The 18103-nt window shown below is 53.3% G+C and overlaps 2 protein-coding genes and 2 non-coding genes across 5 annotated transcripts; 2 read left to right on the top strand and 2 right to left on the bottom strand.

Moving 5' to 3' along the window:
• Positions 1-3005: 3005 nt before the first annotated feature.
• On the bottom strand, positions 3006-3078 carry Trnaf-gaa. The gene has a single exon. It is a non-coding gene; the product is annotated as a tRNA-Phe (tRNA).
• Positions 3079-3199: 121 nt separating this feature from the next.
• Positions 3200-3273, top strand: Trnan-guu. The gene has a single exon. It is a non-coding gene; the product is annotated as a tRNA-Asn (tRNA).
• Positions 3274-3468: 195 nt separating this feature from the next.
• Positions 3469-10871, top strand: Ndufs7 (NADH:ubiquinone oxidoreductase core subunit S7). Of its 2 annotated transcripts, none has more exons than XM_028771624.1 (8): positions 3469-3533; positions 6878-6914; positions 7532-7594; positions 7857-7980; positions 9023-9202; positions 9273-9319; positions 9957-10045; positions 10648-10673. In XM_028771624.1, exons 1-8 carry the CDS (start codon positions 3518-3520, stop codon positions 10656-10658), a joined length of 567 nt encoding a protein of 188 aa, XP_028627457.1. In that variant the 5' UTR covers positions 3469-3517; the 3' UTR covers positions 10659-10673. The 2 variants fall into 2 exon arrangements, with proteins under 2 accessions (XP_028627457.1, XP_028627456.1); XM_028771623.1 differs by lacking the exon at positions 10648-10673 and adding an exon at positions 10714-10871 and having other exon boundaries at positions 3471-3533.
• A 1120-nt stretch (positions 10872-11991) lies between these two features.
• On the bottom strand, positions 11992-15050 carry Gamt (guanidinoacetate N-methyltransferase). The gene is made up of 6 exons (XM_028771691.1): positions 14764-15050; positions 13808-13953; positions 13640-13703; positions 13172-13239; positions 12932-13042; positions 11992-12299 (listed from the first exon to the last, which is right to left on the bottom strand). The coding sequence occupies exons 1-6, from the start codon at positions 14942-14944 to the stop codon at positions 12159-12161; spliced, it is 711 nt and encodes a 236-aa protein (XP_028627524.1). The 5' UTR covers positions 14945-15050; the 3' UTR covers positions 11992-12158.
• Positions 15051-18103: the final 3053 nt, after the last annotated feature.

The raw sequence follows: 18103 nt of genomic DNA, 5'->3' as shown, positions 1-18103 counted from the left end.
ACATTCCCTAGACGATACCCAGTGTCCCACAGCGAGGATGCAAATCAGTAAGAGGCCTCTCCTGCCCCCGTGATAGAGATGGGCCTGAGGCTTCTTCTGCCGGTTGGTATTCCCTCCCCTTCCCCTCCAAAAACTCCTACAATCCCTCGGCTCCCTGGTGCCATCTAGTGGTATTTTTCCACCTGTATCTTAGGGACCTTAACCCCGTGTCTCACTGGAAGCCTAGGCACCACAAGGTAAAGACTCAAATTCCTCGTACTCAAGAAGCAGTGGATGGCCAGCAGGATGGAAGGATGCTGATAACCAGGCACGTTAGCGACTGTACTGTGTATCTTTGATGCTGTGTCAGATGCTGTGCCATGCTAAAGAAGTGGGACCCTAAGTCCATCTCGCCTGTCTATCCACCTCCCCTCTTCCCTTTCCTCCTCTTCCCCTTCCTCCTCCTCCTCTTCCTGTTCCATCATCCCCAGACCACAGCTATCAGTGAAGCCCAATCTGCCTTTTGACCTGTTCTTGTGATGTCCTTGAAGCTCTGGATTCCTGAGCACTACCCTGTCTGCCTGACTGCTGTCCATCTGTCAGGCAATCAGACACACTGACCTAACCTCCACAAGCCACAGCTACAACATGTTCTCCCCGGAGCCTGGTGACAAGGAACACTCATCCATGGTTGGTTTCTGTAGATCAGGGGTCAAGAGGAGACAGTTGACACAACATCAGAGGCTGGGCATGGAATACATATCAGCTGGTTGAAGGCCCTGGGCTTGCCTGGACTTTTGCAGTACTGAGAATGAACCAAAATCTTGTTCTTGCCCTACCACCAAACCATATCCCACCCTTCTCTAGACTGTACTGATGTGGGGAAGGAGGAAGTGGTTGTGGGAGTGGGTATGGGTGTTTGAACTTGTGTGTGTGTGTGTGTGTGCCCACCTGAGTGAGTGTAGGTCAGAGGTCATCTTTCCCTATGTGGTTGGAATGTAGGTAGTCAGGCTTGGTGGCAAGTGTTTCTAATGTACTGAGCTATAATACAGCTATATATAATGGCTGCCTCTCCCATTGTTTAGTCCCAAGTGTATCTGAAACACTATGTGACACAGGTGGCCTTGACTCTACAGAGATCCTACCTTAGTCACTCTGTCTCTTTGTATCTATCCAAGGTCTCTCTCTACACAGCTTTGGCTGTCCTGGTCTAAGAAGACCATGCTGGCTTCAAATTATTAGATACAAAATATTTCATTTACTATCAAAACAGAGATCTGCTTGCTTCAGCCTTTCAAATGTCAGGATCCCAGTTGCATGTCACTGTAACTGGTGATAGATCACCGTACCCAGCTCTTCCTCTTACACAGCATCTACTAGTGCCATTCTGGGAACCCCATGACCTCATCTAACCCCAGCACCAAAACTGGCCTCAAATCACAGTCCACCCAGGATGGTGGCCGCCGAGTTCCCAGCACCTTTGTGGAGCCAGGATTGCAAGGACATCGGGGAAAGTGAGAGGAGCACAGTATAGTGGGCATCCAGGTAACCAGGTCAGTGTGCCCTAGCAGCACACAAGCTGCCTTCATACTGAAGGGTGGGGGTTGGGCGATGTTTCAGACACAGAACACCTGACTAGTATGTGCAGTGGTGACCTCCAGCACTGGTAGATCTCACACACTCACACACACAAATGAAATATGTACTATCTAATATGGCTCAGGTGGCTGTGGCTTACTTAGGCCATCTCAGAACAGAACAATCTTTGTAAGTTTTCTGTAAATCTAAAATTCTGGGTGGGCAGGGTAGGAGTGAAGCCAGAGGCCCGTGGGCTGAAGGCCAGTCTGGGCTGAAAAGTGAAGCTCTGACTCAAAAGCAAGCAAGCAAACAAACAAAAAAAGCCCAAAAGTTCTTTTCTCTAGTCCATAGTTCTCTTCAGCCATATCCAGCCATGTAACACACACACGCGCACACACACACACACACACACACACAGGCATGTTCCCACACACACAACCCAAAATAAATAAATAAAGAAGTGAAAATTGATGGAAAGGTGTGCTGCTAAGAGCATATGATTTTATTCAGTTTACAAATAGGGAAAACAGACTCCAACCCAGGCATTACTGACTACCTACCAAATGATAGTCCCCTTCTGTCCCTTAGTGCCAAGCCAAGTCCTGGGGATGAGAGGCAGGGATAGTGTGTGTGTGTGTGTGTGTGTGTGTGTGTGTGTTCCTGTGCTTGTTCATGCAAATACAAAGCGTGAGCCAGTTGTACCCATGCCTAGGACAACTTTCGGAGTCAGTTCTCTCCTGCCACCTTGTGGGATGCAGAGCGCTCTCGGGTAGTAAGCAGGTCTGACTGCTTTTATCCACAGAGCCATAGTTCCGGCCCTTAGCATTTTCATTATAATTATCATGATCATGGCTGCCTCGAATTTACTGTGTAGTCAAGGACTCCTTGTTCTCCTGACTCAACCTCCCCAGTGATGGAATGACAGACAAGCCACACATGCTGTTTCTGTGGTGCCGGGTGGAAGCCTAGATTTGATTCATTGCATTTTATTTTATGTGTGGGTGTTTTGACTGCATGCATACCTGGTGCCTGCAGTGCTCAGAAGAGGCATCAGAGACCCAAGAATTGGAGTTTTAGATGGTTATGGGATGCTGGGAATTGAATCCTCATTCTTTTGAAAGAAGAACCAATGCTCTTAACTGCTGAACCATTTAAAAAATGTTATTTAACAACATCATCATCAACAACAATAATAATATTGGATTTTTGAGAGGAAGAACACATCCTCCGGCTTCTCTGGAGGGTGTGTAATAATTCACAATGAAACATTTATATTTCATAATCAGTAATGGCTTTAACCCTACCAATTCGAAGAACGTAGGACTGGTTGCTAACATCTAAGTAGAACTTAAGAGTCCAACACTGGATTGGACAAATTCAACACTGTGGGTCAAAACGAAGCAAAACCTGCAAACCAGCAATTGGTTCATCAACGAACTAAAAGCCTCTGCCGAAACCCGGGATCGAACCAGGGACCTTTAGATCTTCAGTCTAACGCTCTCCCAACTGAGCTATTTCGGCCGCGTGTCAGGTGCTGGTCCCGCCCTGCCTCCCACCCTGATATGGCTGCTGTGCGCAAGCGCACGTCACACTTCATGAACCAAACCTTGTAGGTTTATATTACGAAAAGCTCAGCATTGTCGTCTCTGTGGCGCAATCGGTTAGCGCGTTCGGCTGTTAACCGAAAGGTTGGTGGTTCGAGCCCACCCAGGGACGAGTATAGTTCATCTTTTTATTCCCTAAGATTGAATACAATCGAAGTTTTTCCTTTTGTCGCTATTTCTCGTTCGTCACAGGAGGACAGTGGCGCACACTGCGCGGTCTCGATCCCGGGTAGAAAGCGGTTCGGAACCACTGGGATTGTGGTGCTGGTTTCTGCAGGTGTCTATTTGGACGTTGGGCCAGAACCGGAACTCTTTGGAGGACGGACCGCAGAGGTTGTCTGAAGGCCGAGGCCAAGATGGCGGCGCTGGCGGGTGAGTGAAGCTCTGAGGTCGGAATAGTGGCGTAGTGGCGTAGTCCTGGACTTCGAGCTGGGGCTGCAGGGACCTTGGAGCCCAAGCCTGGTATTGAGAGGCGTTGGGGCCGCAAAGACCTATAGGTCAGATCCCAGCCCGCGATAGTGTCGGGGTCTAGGATTGGGCCGAGGATTGGGCCGAGGTGTGTACACAGTTCTGCCTGGTCTACATAGCGACTTCCAGGCCTCTTGTTATTGCAGCAGATTGTAGTCGGGGACGCTGAGGCCTGTGTATCTCCCAACCTCAGGAGACTGATTGAAGGAACCTGATGTCCCCGAAGCACAGAGAGTGGGACAGGGAAGAGGCCCACTCAGGCCACCCGGAGGGTGGCTCTTTCACCTTCATCACCGCCCTGGACAGCTAGGGCCACTAGAACAGATGAGATGTCTCAGTTTCCCTCCCAGAGCTTTGTTATCTTTCTCTTTATTTTTTTTAATTTATTTTTTTCGACAGGGTTTCTCTGCGTAGCCCTGGCTGTCCTGGAACTCACTCTGTAGACCAGGCTGGCCTCGAACTCAGAAATCCACCTGCCTCTGCCTCCCAAGTGCTGGGATTAAAGGCGTGCGCCACCACCGCCCGGCTGTCTTTCTCTTTATGCATCGGGATTAAACGCCAATGCAATTTGGTAGACTTGAGCGACAGTTGCTAAATGGAACCTCACATCGCCTAGCAGGTAGCACTGTTAACATAAGAAATGGGAGAACCCAGGCCGTCGGGTCTAACTCCATCTGTGTTTTGTTGTTGCTTAGAGACAGTGTCTGACGAGTCACAGGTTGCCCTCAAAGTCACTGTATACTGAGGGTGATCTTGAAGGTTTGATTTGCCTGCCTTCACCGCTACTGCTGCGATGGCAGGTGTGCACCGTCAGGTCCAGGGATGGAACTAAAGGCTTGGTGCATGCTAGGCAGGGCCCGCCAATAGAACTCCAGCCCCAAATGCCTGTTTCTGAAACAAGATCTCTTGTATCAGAGGCTGACTTAGAACTCCTGATCCTCCAGGCTCTATCCCCAAGTACTAGGATGACAGACTTATGCCCAACATTAGTTTTTCTTTTAAAGATAGGGTGTTCCTGTGTCGCTTAGAGTTATCAAACCCATAATGTTCCTGCTGCAGTCTTTCATGCCGGGGTTCCAGACCCCATCACTGTGCCTGGCCCAGCTGTAATGTAGACCCCTTGAAGAGTGGAGGGCATGGATTTGTGGTGTTTACTGCTGGTTTCTGAATTCACTCAGGCTCAGCTCTGAGCCTGGCAGTGACAGTTAATATAGACGTTACTATAGTCTGATTTGAAGGAGAAACTACCAGCTTAGAGGCAGCAAAGGGGATGTTTGCTGTAAGCCACTGTGAGGTACAGCTGTGATCCCAACCCTTGGGAGGCGGGGGCAAGATGCACCTAGCCTGGGCTCTACTGGATCCCTGCTTCAAAAGAAGGGCACTTGGCATTTCTGTGAGTTCTAGGCCTGTAAATACATAGTAATACCATGTTAAAAGGCAGGAAGAGGAGGAGGCCTGCCAACATGGTCCAGGGTGAAAACTCTCACTGAATGTGTTGAAGGCCCCACATTTCATTCCCAGCATGACAGCATGAAAATCTGGTCTGAGCCAGGCCTGGTGTGCCTTCATGTAGTTCTAGCTGTTCTGCAGGCTCTCCTGAGGTCAGAGTTTAGAGGCAGCTTATGCAACAGAGACCCTGTGCCAGTTAAAACAGAAGCCTGCTGCTGCACCTCTAACCACTTAGTAGGGCATTTACTTTGCTGGAAGTTTATCCAAAGCTTTGAGTTTTGGGATGGGGAAGACCAGGGCCTGGTGTGTACCACTCAGACAGAAAGTATAGTCTGTAGTAGTCTGTCTTTGGTCAAAGCAGTCATGACCTTGGGAAGCAGTAGCCCTGAGTAAGGCTCCAGTCAGTGAGGAGGGCTGAGGCAGAAGAAGGAACATGGAAAGGAGCTGTCATCCCAGCCCCCAGTGTTGGAGGCAGGAATAATCCCCATGTCATGGTGGGTGTCCCTCTCCCAGTTCCATCTTTCTGTCATGGATGGGCGGTCCCAGATGAAACCCCTCCCACTTCCCCCCTCCAAGACAGGATCTTGCTATGTACCTCTGGTTGACTGAAACTTGGTGGTATATAGACCAGGCTGGCTCAAACTCACAGAGGTCCACCTCCCTCTGCTTCCTGAATGCTGGAATGTGCCACCGAGCCCAGCCCCAGATGACAGAAATGTATTCTATACTCATTGAAGTTGGAGTCCAAGATGAGAGTGTCCCAGGGCAGGGGTTCCGGGAGCTCCCCGTCATCCCCTTTATCCTCATGAGGCTCCCCTGTTCATCTCTATGTACCCTACCCATGGTTGGCTTTGTTTGGTTTTGTGTTTTTAAATGCTGTTTAAGATTTTTTTTTTTTTTTTTTTTTTTTTTTTTTTTGGTTTTTCAAGACAGGGTTTCTCTGTATAGTCCTGGCTGTCCTGGAACTCACTCTGTAGACCAGGCTGGCCTCGAACTCAGAAATCCTCCTGTCTCTGCCTCCCAAGTGCTGGGATTAAAGGCGTGTGCCACCACCGCCCGGCTCTGTTTAGGGTTTTCTAGAGGCTGTTCCAATGTAAGTCAGGCTGTTCTAGGACATGCAGGACCCCTGACTGCGCCTCTGAAGTGCTAGGATGACATTTGTACGTCCTCAGACCCAGTTCACACTTGCCAGTACAAAGAGTCTCCATCTTGCTACCTCTGGGCACATCTTAGCAACCTCATTGTAGCCTTTTGCCTCCGGAAAGGCTGATGCATACAGCTGCATCATTCCGAGGTGCTGGGGCGGCATGCTCGTGCATACAGCTGCATCATTCCGAGGTGCTGGGGCGGCATGCTCGTGCATACAGCTGCATTCCATTCCGAGGTGCTGGGGTGAGGGTCCCAGCACATGGAGATATAAGTACTGTAGGGCATGGCTCCATCCTGGCCTCCAAGTGGCCTGCCATGTCTCTGTTCCTACTTCTAGCTGTTCCTTCTAAAATGTCCCCTTGGGTTGAGGCCTGCCATGTGGGAAGGGCCTGCTGCATGCAGGTGCAGGACAGGTTATTCAAGGGCAGCTGGCTGGGGGTCCTGAAGTGGAGAATTGAGACATGGGAGGCAGCGGGAAATGATGACTTACAAGGGAAGGTGACTTGGAATCTGAGGCAGAGATATGAGGGAGAGTGTTCTGGAGCCCCCAGGGAAGGACTGCGACAGGGACCTGGACCCACCCGGAGACTAAGCTGTTGGGCCCAAGCTGTTGCTGCCCACAGCTCAGAGCTCTGTGCTTCTCTCTCTAGCTCCTGGCCTGCTCTCTGTACGGTTCCTGGGTCTGCGGTGAGTGTGTGGCCTGTCTGTCATAAGGCTAGATCTAACTGGGTGTCAGCGAACAGCCTGGAGCTGCAGGACTTGGAGCTAGGAGGGTCCCCCAACAGTGTCTGGGGAAGGGACTGTTTGGTGGGGATTGCCCAGTAGGTTCAGTGGGGCATCCAGGTGTCCTCACATGGTTTTAAGGGATTTTTGGGAAGGCAATGGGCAAAGCAGGACAGTACTGTCCACAGGCTTGGGGCCCTTGTAGGAAATGCACTGCCTGTCCAAACAAGGTGTTCTGTGAGCCTGCCAGCTGGGCCTACACAGGCTAGCTGCCTTGTGACAGGTCTGTGAAGGTCACCAGCCCAGGAGAGCTACCAGCTGTCTTCTGGGCTTAAAGCATAGCACCTCAGTACCGTCCTTGCTTGGACATTTGACAACCTTTTGACCAGTCAGGAAGTTTTAGAAGCAAAGAGGTTCTGCTTACGTCTGAGTTGTCACCAAGGATGGTGGCAACATTGTCCCTATGAAAGAGCAGGGCAGCCTGGAGATGAGCAGGAGACTGGGTGGGCAGAGAGACTGCCTGTGTTGGGTGAGGATGGTGGTGAGGAGGAACTGCTGACTGGGTCTGTTTGCATCTCCAGCACAGGCACAGTGGCCCAGCTGCACAGAGTCCATCAGAGTGTGGCCCCTGAGGGCCCGAGCAGGTAACCGTGCTCTGAGAAGGGGCTGTGTGCTGTCTTCTGGGGCTTCGATTCTTGATTGCGCTTGCACTCCACCCCCACGTGTCCCTGCCCTCAGGTCTCCTCCGAAGTGTGGCTGCTCCTCCTTTCTCTGTTGATCTCTCTTATAGGCCTTAGAGGCCTCAGGAATGCTGTGGGTCTGTCCTGGGATCCTGTCCGTCCCTCCCCATGGGACACTGGGGGTGCCTGGCTAACTGTCCCCTGTGCTCACCTATTCTGCCCTTAGCACACAGTCTGCCGTGTCCAAGGCTGGAGCTGGAGCCATGGTCCCCAAGCTTTCCCATCTTCCCAGAAGCCGGGCCGAGTATGTGGTGACCAAGCTGGATGATCTCGTCAACTGGGCACGCCGGGTAAGTCCCCTGTCAGACCTGACCCTCCTCAGGGCTCCCTCTCAAGGGCTTGACTGCCCCTCCAGCCTCCACTCAGGGTAACCTGGACCCTTCAGCAGTCCAAATATTTTTTCATTTAATGTGTGTGTGTGTGTGTGTGTGTGTGTGTGTTCACGCACATGCATGCCTATGCATGGATGTGGAGATCAGAAGATAACTGCAGGACTCGGCTCCCTTTTTCCACCACGTGGGTTCCAGGATCCAACTCAGGTTGTCAGACGTGCTGGCAAGTACCTTTGCTCATTGAGCCATCTCAACCACTGATGAAAATGCCTGTTTGTTTGTTTGTTTGTTTGTTTATTTATTTATTTATGGTTTTGCGGTGATTCTGACAGGGTCTCTCTACATAGCCCTGACTGCCTTGGAACTTCCTATGTAAATCAGGCAGGCCTTAAACAGGGCTCTGCTTGCCTGCCAAGATGGAAGCCCCTACTGTGCCCAGGCTTGAAACGCCCTTTAAACTCCTCTCATGGCAGTCTGGCGAGCTGTTGGTCCTCTGCAAAGAACACGGATGAGCGTTCTGTGTGCTGCCCTTCGTCATCCTTACAGCACGGGTCCCTCTGTGTGCCTGCCCTTCGTCATCCTTACAGCACGGGTCCCTCTCGTGTGTATTCTGATGCTAGTTCACAGTTGCTGGGCAGCTGTGCTTGGTTCCCATGCCTGGATGTGACAACATGTGTCTGACAATTGCCCATTGACAGGCATGCCTTATTGTCCTGTGCTGTGCCTAGGGCTCTGGGCGTATCCCACTGGAGCCTGAAGCTGCCAGGACAAGGTGCCCACTGCTGGGACCAGACACAGGTGCAAGGCTGGCTGAACCCGTGAGAAAGGAGCTCAAGGGCCTGTGGACAGAGGACACTGAGGGCAGCCAGTCAATCCCAGGAGAACAAGGCCAAAGACAGCAAGAGGGCTTGTTTATGATGGCCAAAGCAGCAGCTTGGAATGGGTGCTACCCAGAGTCCTGGGCCTAGGGCAGCCACTAGCCTCTGTCTGTGTCCTCTAGAGCTCCCTGTGGCCCATGACCTTTGGCCTGGCGTGCTGCGCTGTGGAGATGATGCACATGGCTGCGCCCCGCTATGACATGGACCGCTTCGGTGTGGTGTTCCGTGCCAGCCCGCGCCAGGCTGACGTGATGATTGTAGCTGGCACACTTACCAACAAGATGGCCCCTGCGCTCCGCAAGGTACGTCTGGTCCCCCTGACCCCTTCTGCTGCCTGGCCACCTGCAGGCATCTCACCTGTGTGTCTTGTAGGTGTACGACCAGATGCCCGAACCCCGCTACGTGGTGTCCATGGGGAGGTGAGTGTGTGCTCAGCTGAAGCTGTCACCTTCCCCCCAGCTCAGCTCTGTAGGCAGGAAGGGCTCCCGGCAGCCCAGGGCTGCTCCTCCATGTCCTCAGTCTTTCTCTTCAGCAGGCAGAACTTGCTTATTGTGGACTAAATACAGGCATGGAGCCCAGGTCCCCGTGCCTGCCAGGCGAGTGTCCTGGCACACACATCCTCAGCTGAACCTCTTGGTTTTTTCTTGCAGTGGAGGTTGTAGGGGAGTCCTCCTTTGAATCCTGGCACCCACACAGACGCCCATAACTACCTGTGACACTAGCTCCAGACAACCCAGTCTTTAAAAAACAAAACGAAATAAAACTGTGTGGTGGCCAGCTCTCCGGGGGCAGAGAAAGTTGTAGCTCTGTGAGTTCAAGGTCAGCTTGAACTACACCTGGTCTCAAAAAGCTAAGAAGGAGAAGAGGGCGATGGTTGGGCTATCAGAGGCTCGCCTAGCATGCAGGAGGCCCCAGGTTTCATCCCCAGCACCGGGTGACCTGCACCGTGATGCCCTCCTGTCACCCTCAGGTGACAGGGTGATTCCATTCCAGCCTGTGGGGTGTGGGGTGGGCTGGTGGCCATGCGTCTGAACCGCCTCACCACCCTCTCCCCAGCTGTGCCAATGGCGGTGGCTATTACCACTACTCCTACTCGGTTGTTCGTGGCTGTGACCGCATTGTGCCTGTGGATATCTACGTGCCAGGTGAGGCCGGCCACCCTGCGCCGCCACGCCAGCCACCTTGCCCCAGCACACCAAACACTGCCTCCAGCCTACAGAGCCAGCCTGGCTAGGGGACCTTGATGTCTTCTGTGTCCTACAGGGCAGAGAGACAGATGTACCATGCCTTGTCCTTTGTCCCACCCTCCCCAGGAGTGCTGGGTGTGCTAGCTTTCCTCTGCTGCCCTGGATGGGCCTCAACTTAGCTGAGCTGCAGGGTCTTCTAGAAGTTTCCAGTATGTCTTACCTGTGTAGTCACTGGCCACTGCCCCCTGTAGGGTTCTCTGTCTCTCTGTCGGCAGACCGCTGGGCAGCAGGGGCCAGTTGAATAGGGAGGGCTTCAGTTCAGAGGCTTCTGGCATTCTGAGACCTGGAATCTCAAGCTGCCTCCCTGCCCTTGGCCCAAGCCCATCTCCCTGACCAGGTCCAGTCCAGTTACCGTGACTGTTCCTGAGGACCAGGCTGGTCACCAGAGTCACAACCTAGCCCTTTTTCCTCGGGGCCATGGACAGCTCAGGGACAGAGTGGTGTCAGGAGGCCTGGCAAAGCAAGGACCCTTATCCCTCTGAAGCCAGCCCCCGCCCCAGGGTCCCCATGAGTCCTCCATGTGGGCTGGTAGAGGAAGATGTGGTCTCAGCCACGTATGTCCCCAGGCTGCCCACCCACGGCCGAGGCACTCCTCTACGGCATCTTGCAGCTGCAGCGGAAGATCAAGCGTGAACAGAAGCTGAAGATCTGGTACCGCAGGTAGAGCTGCCAAGCTGAGCACGAGAATCCCAGAATCCCTTGTGAATAAACCCACCCTGCTCCAGTTGTGTGCTCTGTGTGGACTGTGGCCCAGTGGGCAGGGGCCAGGATGAGACACATCCTGTACCCTCTGTGAAGCCCCCTGGCCCTGATGGCCTAACTGTGGGCAATGGAGGCTGGTGGCCTCTCTCCGCCTCAGGACGTGTAGGCTCACACCTGAGCCTGGTAGCCTCTGCCTACTGTGTAGCTCAGGACAGTCACTGCCCACTTCTAAGCAAGGGAGGACCATAGGTCTCTCAAGTAGAAGACACATCCCTGGCCAGCTGCCCTTCAGGAGCTGTCAGCTCCTGGGAGGAGGAGGAGGAAGAGGAGGAGACCCATCATGGTGCCCTCTTGCAGAGCATCAGATTTCATCCCTGTGTCTCTCAAAGGACTCACTGTGACAGAGTGGGGCTAGGTTAGCACACCCAGGATGTGGGAAGGGCAGGTGAGCCTGCCATCAGAAGGAGCCTTTTGTCTTTTGAGATAAGGTTTCTCTGTGTAGCCCTGGCTGTCCAGGAACCCTGCTCTGTAGACCTGGCTGACCTGGAACTCAGAGATCAGCCTGCCTCTGCCTCCCGAAGGCTGAGGTCACAGGTGCTACACCACATCCTACTCGGGGACAGCGTTTTAGACAAGAGCCTGTTAACCGGAGACTCCAGACCAAGGGAACGGCCTGCTCCTTGCCTTGAATGCTGACCCTGTCCTGCATGCGGGGCAGAGACTATGGGGAAGAGGGCTGGGCATGAACAGAGCTCTCCAGGGGGCTGGCAACAGGACAACAGCCTGCAGTGAAGAGCTGGACACGGTACAGGCCAATAGGCCCTCCAAGGGTCAGGCAGGGGTGGGCTGCTGTGTGGACTCAGGCAGCAGATTTGGTACCAGGGATTTGAAGAGTAGGGCTCTGAGAGCCACATTGCTTGCTGTGTGCTGGGCTGAGGGCCATGGGGGCTCTCCCCCACCCTGACCCTAGTGAGACCCCACAGTCTCTTCCTGGGTCCCCTGTTGAAAACAGTGGTTGATTGGTCATGTCTGGGTAGGGCATGGGGCACCCAGCACCAGTGATGGCATAGCCACCTCTGAGGTAGAAGCAGTTCTGAACCAGATGTGGTCCCTGCCCTCCAGCTCACTGCCAACCAACCTACTAGTCTTCTTGTTAGCATTTATTTTACTCCTAAGCTCTGGGAAGATGGCAGTGCCAGGCAGAGGTTAGGATGTCACACTCCAGGGACAGTGGGGAGGCTAGAGCCCACCCTCCAGCCTGAAAGGCACTGAGGAGGACACAGGCTCCTTGTAGCCCTGGGCCAGATGCTCAGTGCTTGGTGACCAGGGGTATGATCATCTGAGGGAAGGCATAGTAGCGGCAGTCAGCCGGGGGCACCAGCGCCATCACCTCTGTGCAGATGTTTTCTCTCTGGAAGCCAGCTTCCTGCAGTGCAGGCACCTGTGTCTCCTGTAGGGAGGGGTCATGGGTCACCCCAGATGATGTGGGATAGGACCTGGGTGTGAGTATGAATTCTGGTGCAGGCAACAGTTTGCTGATAACCCCAGGCTGCATTTCTGACCAGCATCCTTTGACAGGCCTGCTGAAGGCCTCTCCAGCAAGAGGAGAGTCTTTTTTTTTTTTTTTTTTTTTTTTTGGTTTTTCGAGACAGGGTTTCTCTGTGTAGTCCGCCTGTCTCTGCCTCCCAAGTGCTGGGATTAAAGGCGTGCGCCATCACTGCCCGGCTATGAGGAGAGTCTTATGTGATGAGAGATGCCTGATGGGCTGGCGGGAAAGCTGTCCTGCTGGCCCTGGTACTTCTGGAGGGCATCTGTCTCCAAGACAGGCACAGCCCCACAAGTAGAGGGCATTGGGCAGGGCTTTACAGAGGCACTGGGGAGCTGTAAGAAGCTTGGACTAGTGGGGGCCTTCCTGATTTCAAAATGGAAAATCACAGCACTGACTGGACCTCTCAAGATCTCTGGCCCCTGAGGCCAGAGAGCAGAGGGGCCTCCCCCAGGTCACGGATCTCAACAACCACCTGCCCTGGGCCACGGCCAGGCTTTGGGGTACAACCCCCCACTTGATATCAGGTAGCATACCTCAAACATGGTGGTGATGTCTGTGTACTTGGACTTCATGAGTTCCCCCCAGGACGTGAGGTTGCAGTAGGTGAGGATGCCCCCGGGCTTCAGCAAGCGGAAAGCATGATTCTGCAACGAGAGGCGGGTGGACAGGAAGGGGTGGAGGGACCACGGGAAGAGAGCAGCTGGTCTGCAGATGTCACATGCCCTGCCCACCTGACCTTCCGAGGCCCACAATCCCTGGCCCTGCAGCCCCACCTTAATAAAGTTGAACTGGTGAGTGTGCCAGGCCTCTTCAGACAGTGGGTAGGTGTCGTATAGAATCCCTGCAGTATGAACACATGCCTGCTAGTCAGGGCTAGCACAGCCTTGCCCAACCTCATCAGACCCATCTCATGGCCTTGGAGGCCAGACTCTGCTAGCTAACTGAGCCCACACAGCCGCCCTCACCGCCTTTGCTAGCCCCACTCATGGAGTCTTTTCCCCATGGCTATGTCCCCAGTGCACATTGGAGGTGCATTTGTTGGAGTGGGGACAACTTGTAAACACCCAGTGTTTCCTTACATACATCCTGGGGATCAAACTCTAGTCATCATTCTTGATGGCAAGCTCCTCCAAGCTAGACAGGGTATAGTCATGCAAGAGCAGACCCAGGCTGCCAAGTACCCAGAGGCAGCGCGGTCCCCACAGCTCAGCCCCTTTGCTAGGCTCCCAGAGCAGCCTCACCGTCAAAGTGACCATCGGACAGTGTAGGTGCCACCTCCTCCCACAGGCCTTTCAAGGGAACAACCTTGGAGAGGAGAGGGACAAGAGAGGTTGGGGGGGTCACATGGGCCCCCATGGTCTCCCAGCCCTGGGGGTTACCCCCAGTCTGCACCCCAGTGGCAGAGGTACCTTGTGTGGCTGCTGCAGGGCCCAGTCCTGTAGACGCTGGAAGACTCCATTGTTGCACTCAATAATCCAGTGTTCCTCTATGGGGGCCTGCTGCACCCTGGACGCTGCAATGGCCATACCGAAGCCCACTTCCAGGACCCGGCCCCCTAGGGGGACAAAACATGACAGCTGGCTTCGGTGGGGGAGGAGGACTTGGATGTGAGGCCTGGCTCACACATGCCTCAAGGACAGCCAGCCAGCAGGACCATGTGGATGGACAGACAGAACAAAGTAACAGAAGAGTGTGGGCTCTGGCCGGCTGCCAGTCAGAGCAGCGAGCCTGGGAGTCCAGGGACTGGCCACTGCTTTTGGGCCTGGGCCCAGGGATCCCTGGACTCTGAGCCCCTGCCCACGCTCTCTGTGCTATGGCCCTAATCTGTTGGGGTTAGAAAGGACCAAGCCTGGCTTGGAAACCCGACACCTGCAGCCTCTCCATGTTTCATTCTACACCTGATACCAGGTCCTCATTTGCCCTGGGTGAACTTTGAAGCCCACTGCCCATCTGCCCTGTTTGAGGCTGGGGTGCCCCAGACACCACCCCTCTTCCAGAAGTTAAGGACTACAGCACCCGGACAGCTGCCTGTCTGCTCACTTTTCCCAAGCTATTCTTAGCAACAGCCGGGGAGACTCGGAGGTTCCCGACCAGCACAAGTCCCACGCCCCTCCACTCTGTCTTTAAGTTCCACTCAAGGCTGTGGTCTAAAGACCCACCCTCCAACCTAGCCCCGGGAAGTAGAAGTTTTCCTCGGGAGAGGAAGTTCCAGTTTGGAGCCTGCGCCTCTTGCTTGCTCCTGCCAACAACCTTCTCTTCCCAGCTAAGGCAGCTCGGTCCCTCAGGCAAGGAAACTGAGGCATGCAGCATGCACGGGAACTCCTGCACTGCTAAGCTGCAGCCTCAATTTCCTCTGGCAGAGTACCTCTGGAGGCAGCAGCCGCCGCCAGCGCATGCATATAGGGAGTCTCCCAGCGTTCCATCACTGGCTTGCCCAGGATCTGCAGGTGTGTGTCAGACGCGTCATAGGCCGCGGGGGCCGCGCGCCACGCGGGGCCGCAGTCCTCGCCGGGTGCGAAGAGCGGGCTTGCTGCAGAAGAGCTCATGGTGAGGCTGTGCACACCAGGCCCGAAGCACAGGGCTGCCGGGCCGCGGGGCTGGAGGAGGCGGGGTGGGGCGGTGCCTCTTCAGAGAAGGGGTTAGCCTTGCGCTGGGTGGGGGGAGCCTGAGGCGGGGGCGGGGCCTGTGTGCCCCAGGGAGTCCTGCAATGGGAAGAGTGGGCGGGGCCTACTCGCCGGGGCGGGGCCTGGCTGGGCTAGGGTGGGTCCAGTCATTAGAGGAGGGTTGGGCCTTGCCTGGGGAGGGTGTCCAGCCTAGTACTGGGCTGGGCCTGGGTGGATGGAGCCTGAGGGGTAGGGTGGAGCGTGCTAAGGGTAGGGGCTACTGGCTGGAACCCGGAGTAAAGTTCTGTGAGGGGCGGATCTATGGAATGGGATGGATCCTGCACTGGTGGGCTGGGGAGGAGTCCAACCTTTTGCTATGGATGGGGCAGATCTGTGGGCTGGGAGAGACTCCAGACTTCTATGAGGGATGTAGGCAGGAGCCATACAGGATGGAGCCTGTAGGGTAGGGCAGAGTCCAGCCTTTTGCTAGGGGCGGGACTGGAGCAATGGGGTGGGGTCACCATTCTGCTAAGAATGAGAGACGAAGCTAAGGAACGGGGCCAGCCGGCTGAGACGGTGGTGTCCAGCCTTCTGCTACGGAGGAAGACAGAGCCATGGGGTAGGTGTTTATGGGATAGGATGAAATCCAAAGCCTTCCGCTAGTGGCGAAACCTAGACTTCTCCCACGGATGGGGCCTAGCCTGGAAGAGGCAAAACAGGAGCCTGGGCCTAGCTTTCTGCTAGAGCAGAAGTTGGCTCCAAGCGGGAGGGGCCTGAGGGCTAGGGTATTTGTAGGAGGGTGGACCTGAGTCCAACCTTTTACCGTGAATGAGGCGGAGCCTACGGTCCTGGGCGGGGCCTAGTTGTCTAGAAAGCGAGTTGGAGCCATGAGGGGCAAAGTGCAGTGCGAGCATTGTAGGGAGGGATGCCTAGAGACTACCAGTGGGGCCAGTGCCTCGGAGGGTGCCATATGTTGGCACGTGCACTGTTGTGGCTTCTGCGAGGGGCGGGGCAAACTCCCTGGCACCAGATATTTGGAATGAGGATTTCCCTTTGCCTGGCTGCCTCGCAAGGGTACTCTTATTTACTGTCTGAAGAGGCTGTGAAACTTGCAGATCTCAGCGTCTCCTCCACGATGCTCCTCCAAGTTGATCTTTTATTTCTTTTCTTTTTCTTTTCTTTGTTTTTTTTTGTTTTTGTTTTTGTTTTTTTTGGTTTGTCCAGACAGGGTTTCTCTTTATAGCCCGGGCTGTCCTGGAACTCACTCTGTAGACCAGGCTGGCCTCGAACTCAGAAATCCGCCTGCCTCTGCCTCCCAAGTGCTGGGATTAAAGGCGTGCACCACCACTGCCCGGCAATCTTTTATTTCTATTTATCTGTTTATTTAGAGACAGGAGCTACTGGCTGGCCTGGAGCTTGCTATGTAGACCAAGATGGCCGCGAACTCACAGAGTTCTGCCTGATTCTATCTCTGAACTGCTGGGATTAAAGGCATGTGCCACCATGCCTGGCTAGATACCTCAAGTTTAGACACTCATTGGCCTGGTGAGGTCTAAGAAGCCGGCCCTTTCCCAACTACTCCAATCCACACCTGTCATTCACTGGCTCTAGCTTACTCCTGGATCACTTGGGCATGTTAGGTGCTGCAATCTGATGATATTTTCTGAGAACTGCTGGATGAACCCTACAGCAGTAACTGTTGATACCCTCGTTTTACAGGTGGTGAAAACTGCCAAAAACCAAGAGTGGAGACCAGGGCTCCAACTTAGAATCACAACAGTTAACACTTTTGTCTTTTGGGTTTTGGTTTGTTTTTTATTTTTATTTTTTAATGTACATGGGTGTCGTGCCCGTGCACCACATGTGTGCAGTGCAGAGTGCACCAGATCCCCTGGAGCTCAGTTACTGGCATTGTGATCCCCCTCAAGGGTGTTGAGAATCAAACTTTGGTCCTCTGGAAGAAACAGGTTCTCATGTAACCCAAGATAGCCTCAAACTCTCACATACTAAGTGTGACCTCGAACTCTACCTCTCCAGTGCCAGGATCGACAATGGTACCCAATGTCCTGCCCTGCCATGCCCGGTTTGGTTTCTGCAGCACTAGCTCAGGATGGGTCCCTGGGCTTTGTGCTTGCCAGGAGAGCACTTCCCCCACTGAACTCCAGCTCCACTCCAGCCTCCACTGCTCCACTACTCTGAGTCCTTCTGATGATCTCATGTGGTCTAATTAAAGCATAAAATGGGTAGCTTTGTAATCTCAGCACTCCAGAGTCACCAGCAGCGAGATTTCTGAGTTCCAGGACAATCAGGGCTACATAGGAAGATTCTGTCCCAAACAAAAGCTTTGGCCTGTTTTTTATAATCTGAGCTGCTATACTCAGCACAGAAATGAATCGTTGTTTGTTATATTTTGTTTATTGACATAGAGACTAGGTCACAGGTCACCCTCAAATTCAAAGTATTGATTGATTGTTTTGGTTTGTTTGTTTGTTTTTTGAGACAGGGTTTCTCTCTGTAGCCCTGGCTGTCCTATTTGTTTGTTTGTTTGTTTGTTTTTTGAGACAGGGTTTCTCTGTATAGCCCTGGCTGTCCTGGAACTCACTCTGTAGACCTGCTGTACTTAATTCACAGAGATCAGCCTGCCTCCACTTGCTAAGTGCTGAGCTTAAAAGTGTGAACCAATACTGCCCTGCTTCTAGGGTTTTTGTGTTTGTATGTTTTGTTGGTTTTTTGTTTGTTTGTTTGTTTGAGAAAGTCTCACATAGCTCAGGCTGGCTTCTAGTTTACTATGACCAAGGGAGAATGACCTTGAATTCCCAATCTTGCCATGCCTGCTTTAAGTGGTACTGGGGATGGAGACAAGCCTTTAGCCTGAAAAGATGCTCAACAAACTCAGCCGTTGCTTGGTTTTATTTATTTACTTATTTATTATGTTGTTGCTGCTGTTATTGTTATTACGATTATTTTGTGTCTTTTTGAGATAGGAAACTCATTATGAGAGGAAAGGCAAGATTATCCAGTTGAGAAGTCAGCCAGCAAACAATAGACAGTAGTAAAGAGTGTGGCTGTCCATGTTAGTGGTACTAGGGATGATGGTTTTTT

This window comes from Grammomys surdaster, unplaced genomic scaffold (genome assembly GCF_004785775.1).
Source record: "Grammomys surdaster isolate TR1022 unplaced genomic scaffold, NIH_TR_1.0 209, whole genome shotgun sequence".
Taxonomy (NCBI): domain Eukaryota; kingdom Metazoa; phylum Chordata; class Mammalia; order Rodentia; family Muridae; genus Grammomys; species Grammomys surdaster.
Note: the sequence above shows the minus strand (reverse complement) of the source record. Positions and strands in the feature narration are given on the sequence as shown.

Bases quoted from the DNA above. Each gene is read 5' to 3' on its own strand.
- Gamt (XM_028771691.1), bottom strand. From the start codon at position 14,944: ATGAGCTCTTCTGCAGCAAGCCCGCTCTTCGCACCCGGCGAGGACTGC. The intron at 13,704-13,807 runs GTACCTCTGCCA...CTCCTCTCCAAG, and splicing joins CCCTGCAGCAGCCACACAAG to GTTGTTCCCTTGAAAGGCCT. The intron at 13,043-13,171 runs GTGGGGCTGCAG...CTCTCGTTGCAG, and splicing joins ACCAGTTCAACTTTATTAAG to AATCATGCTTTCCGCTTGCT.
- Ndufs7 (XM_028771623.1), top strand. The intron at 7,595-7,856 runs GTAACCGTGCTC...TTCTGCCCTTAG, and splicing joins GCCCCTGAGGGCCCGAGCAG to CACACAGTCTGCCGTGTCCA. The intron at 7,981-9,022 runs GTAAGTCCCCTG...TGTGTCCTCTAG, and splicing joins TCGTCAACTGGGCACGCCGG to AGCTCCCTGTGGCCCATGAC.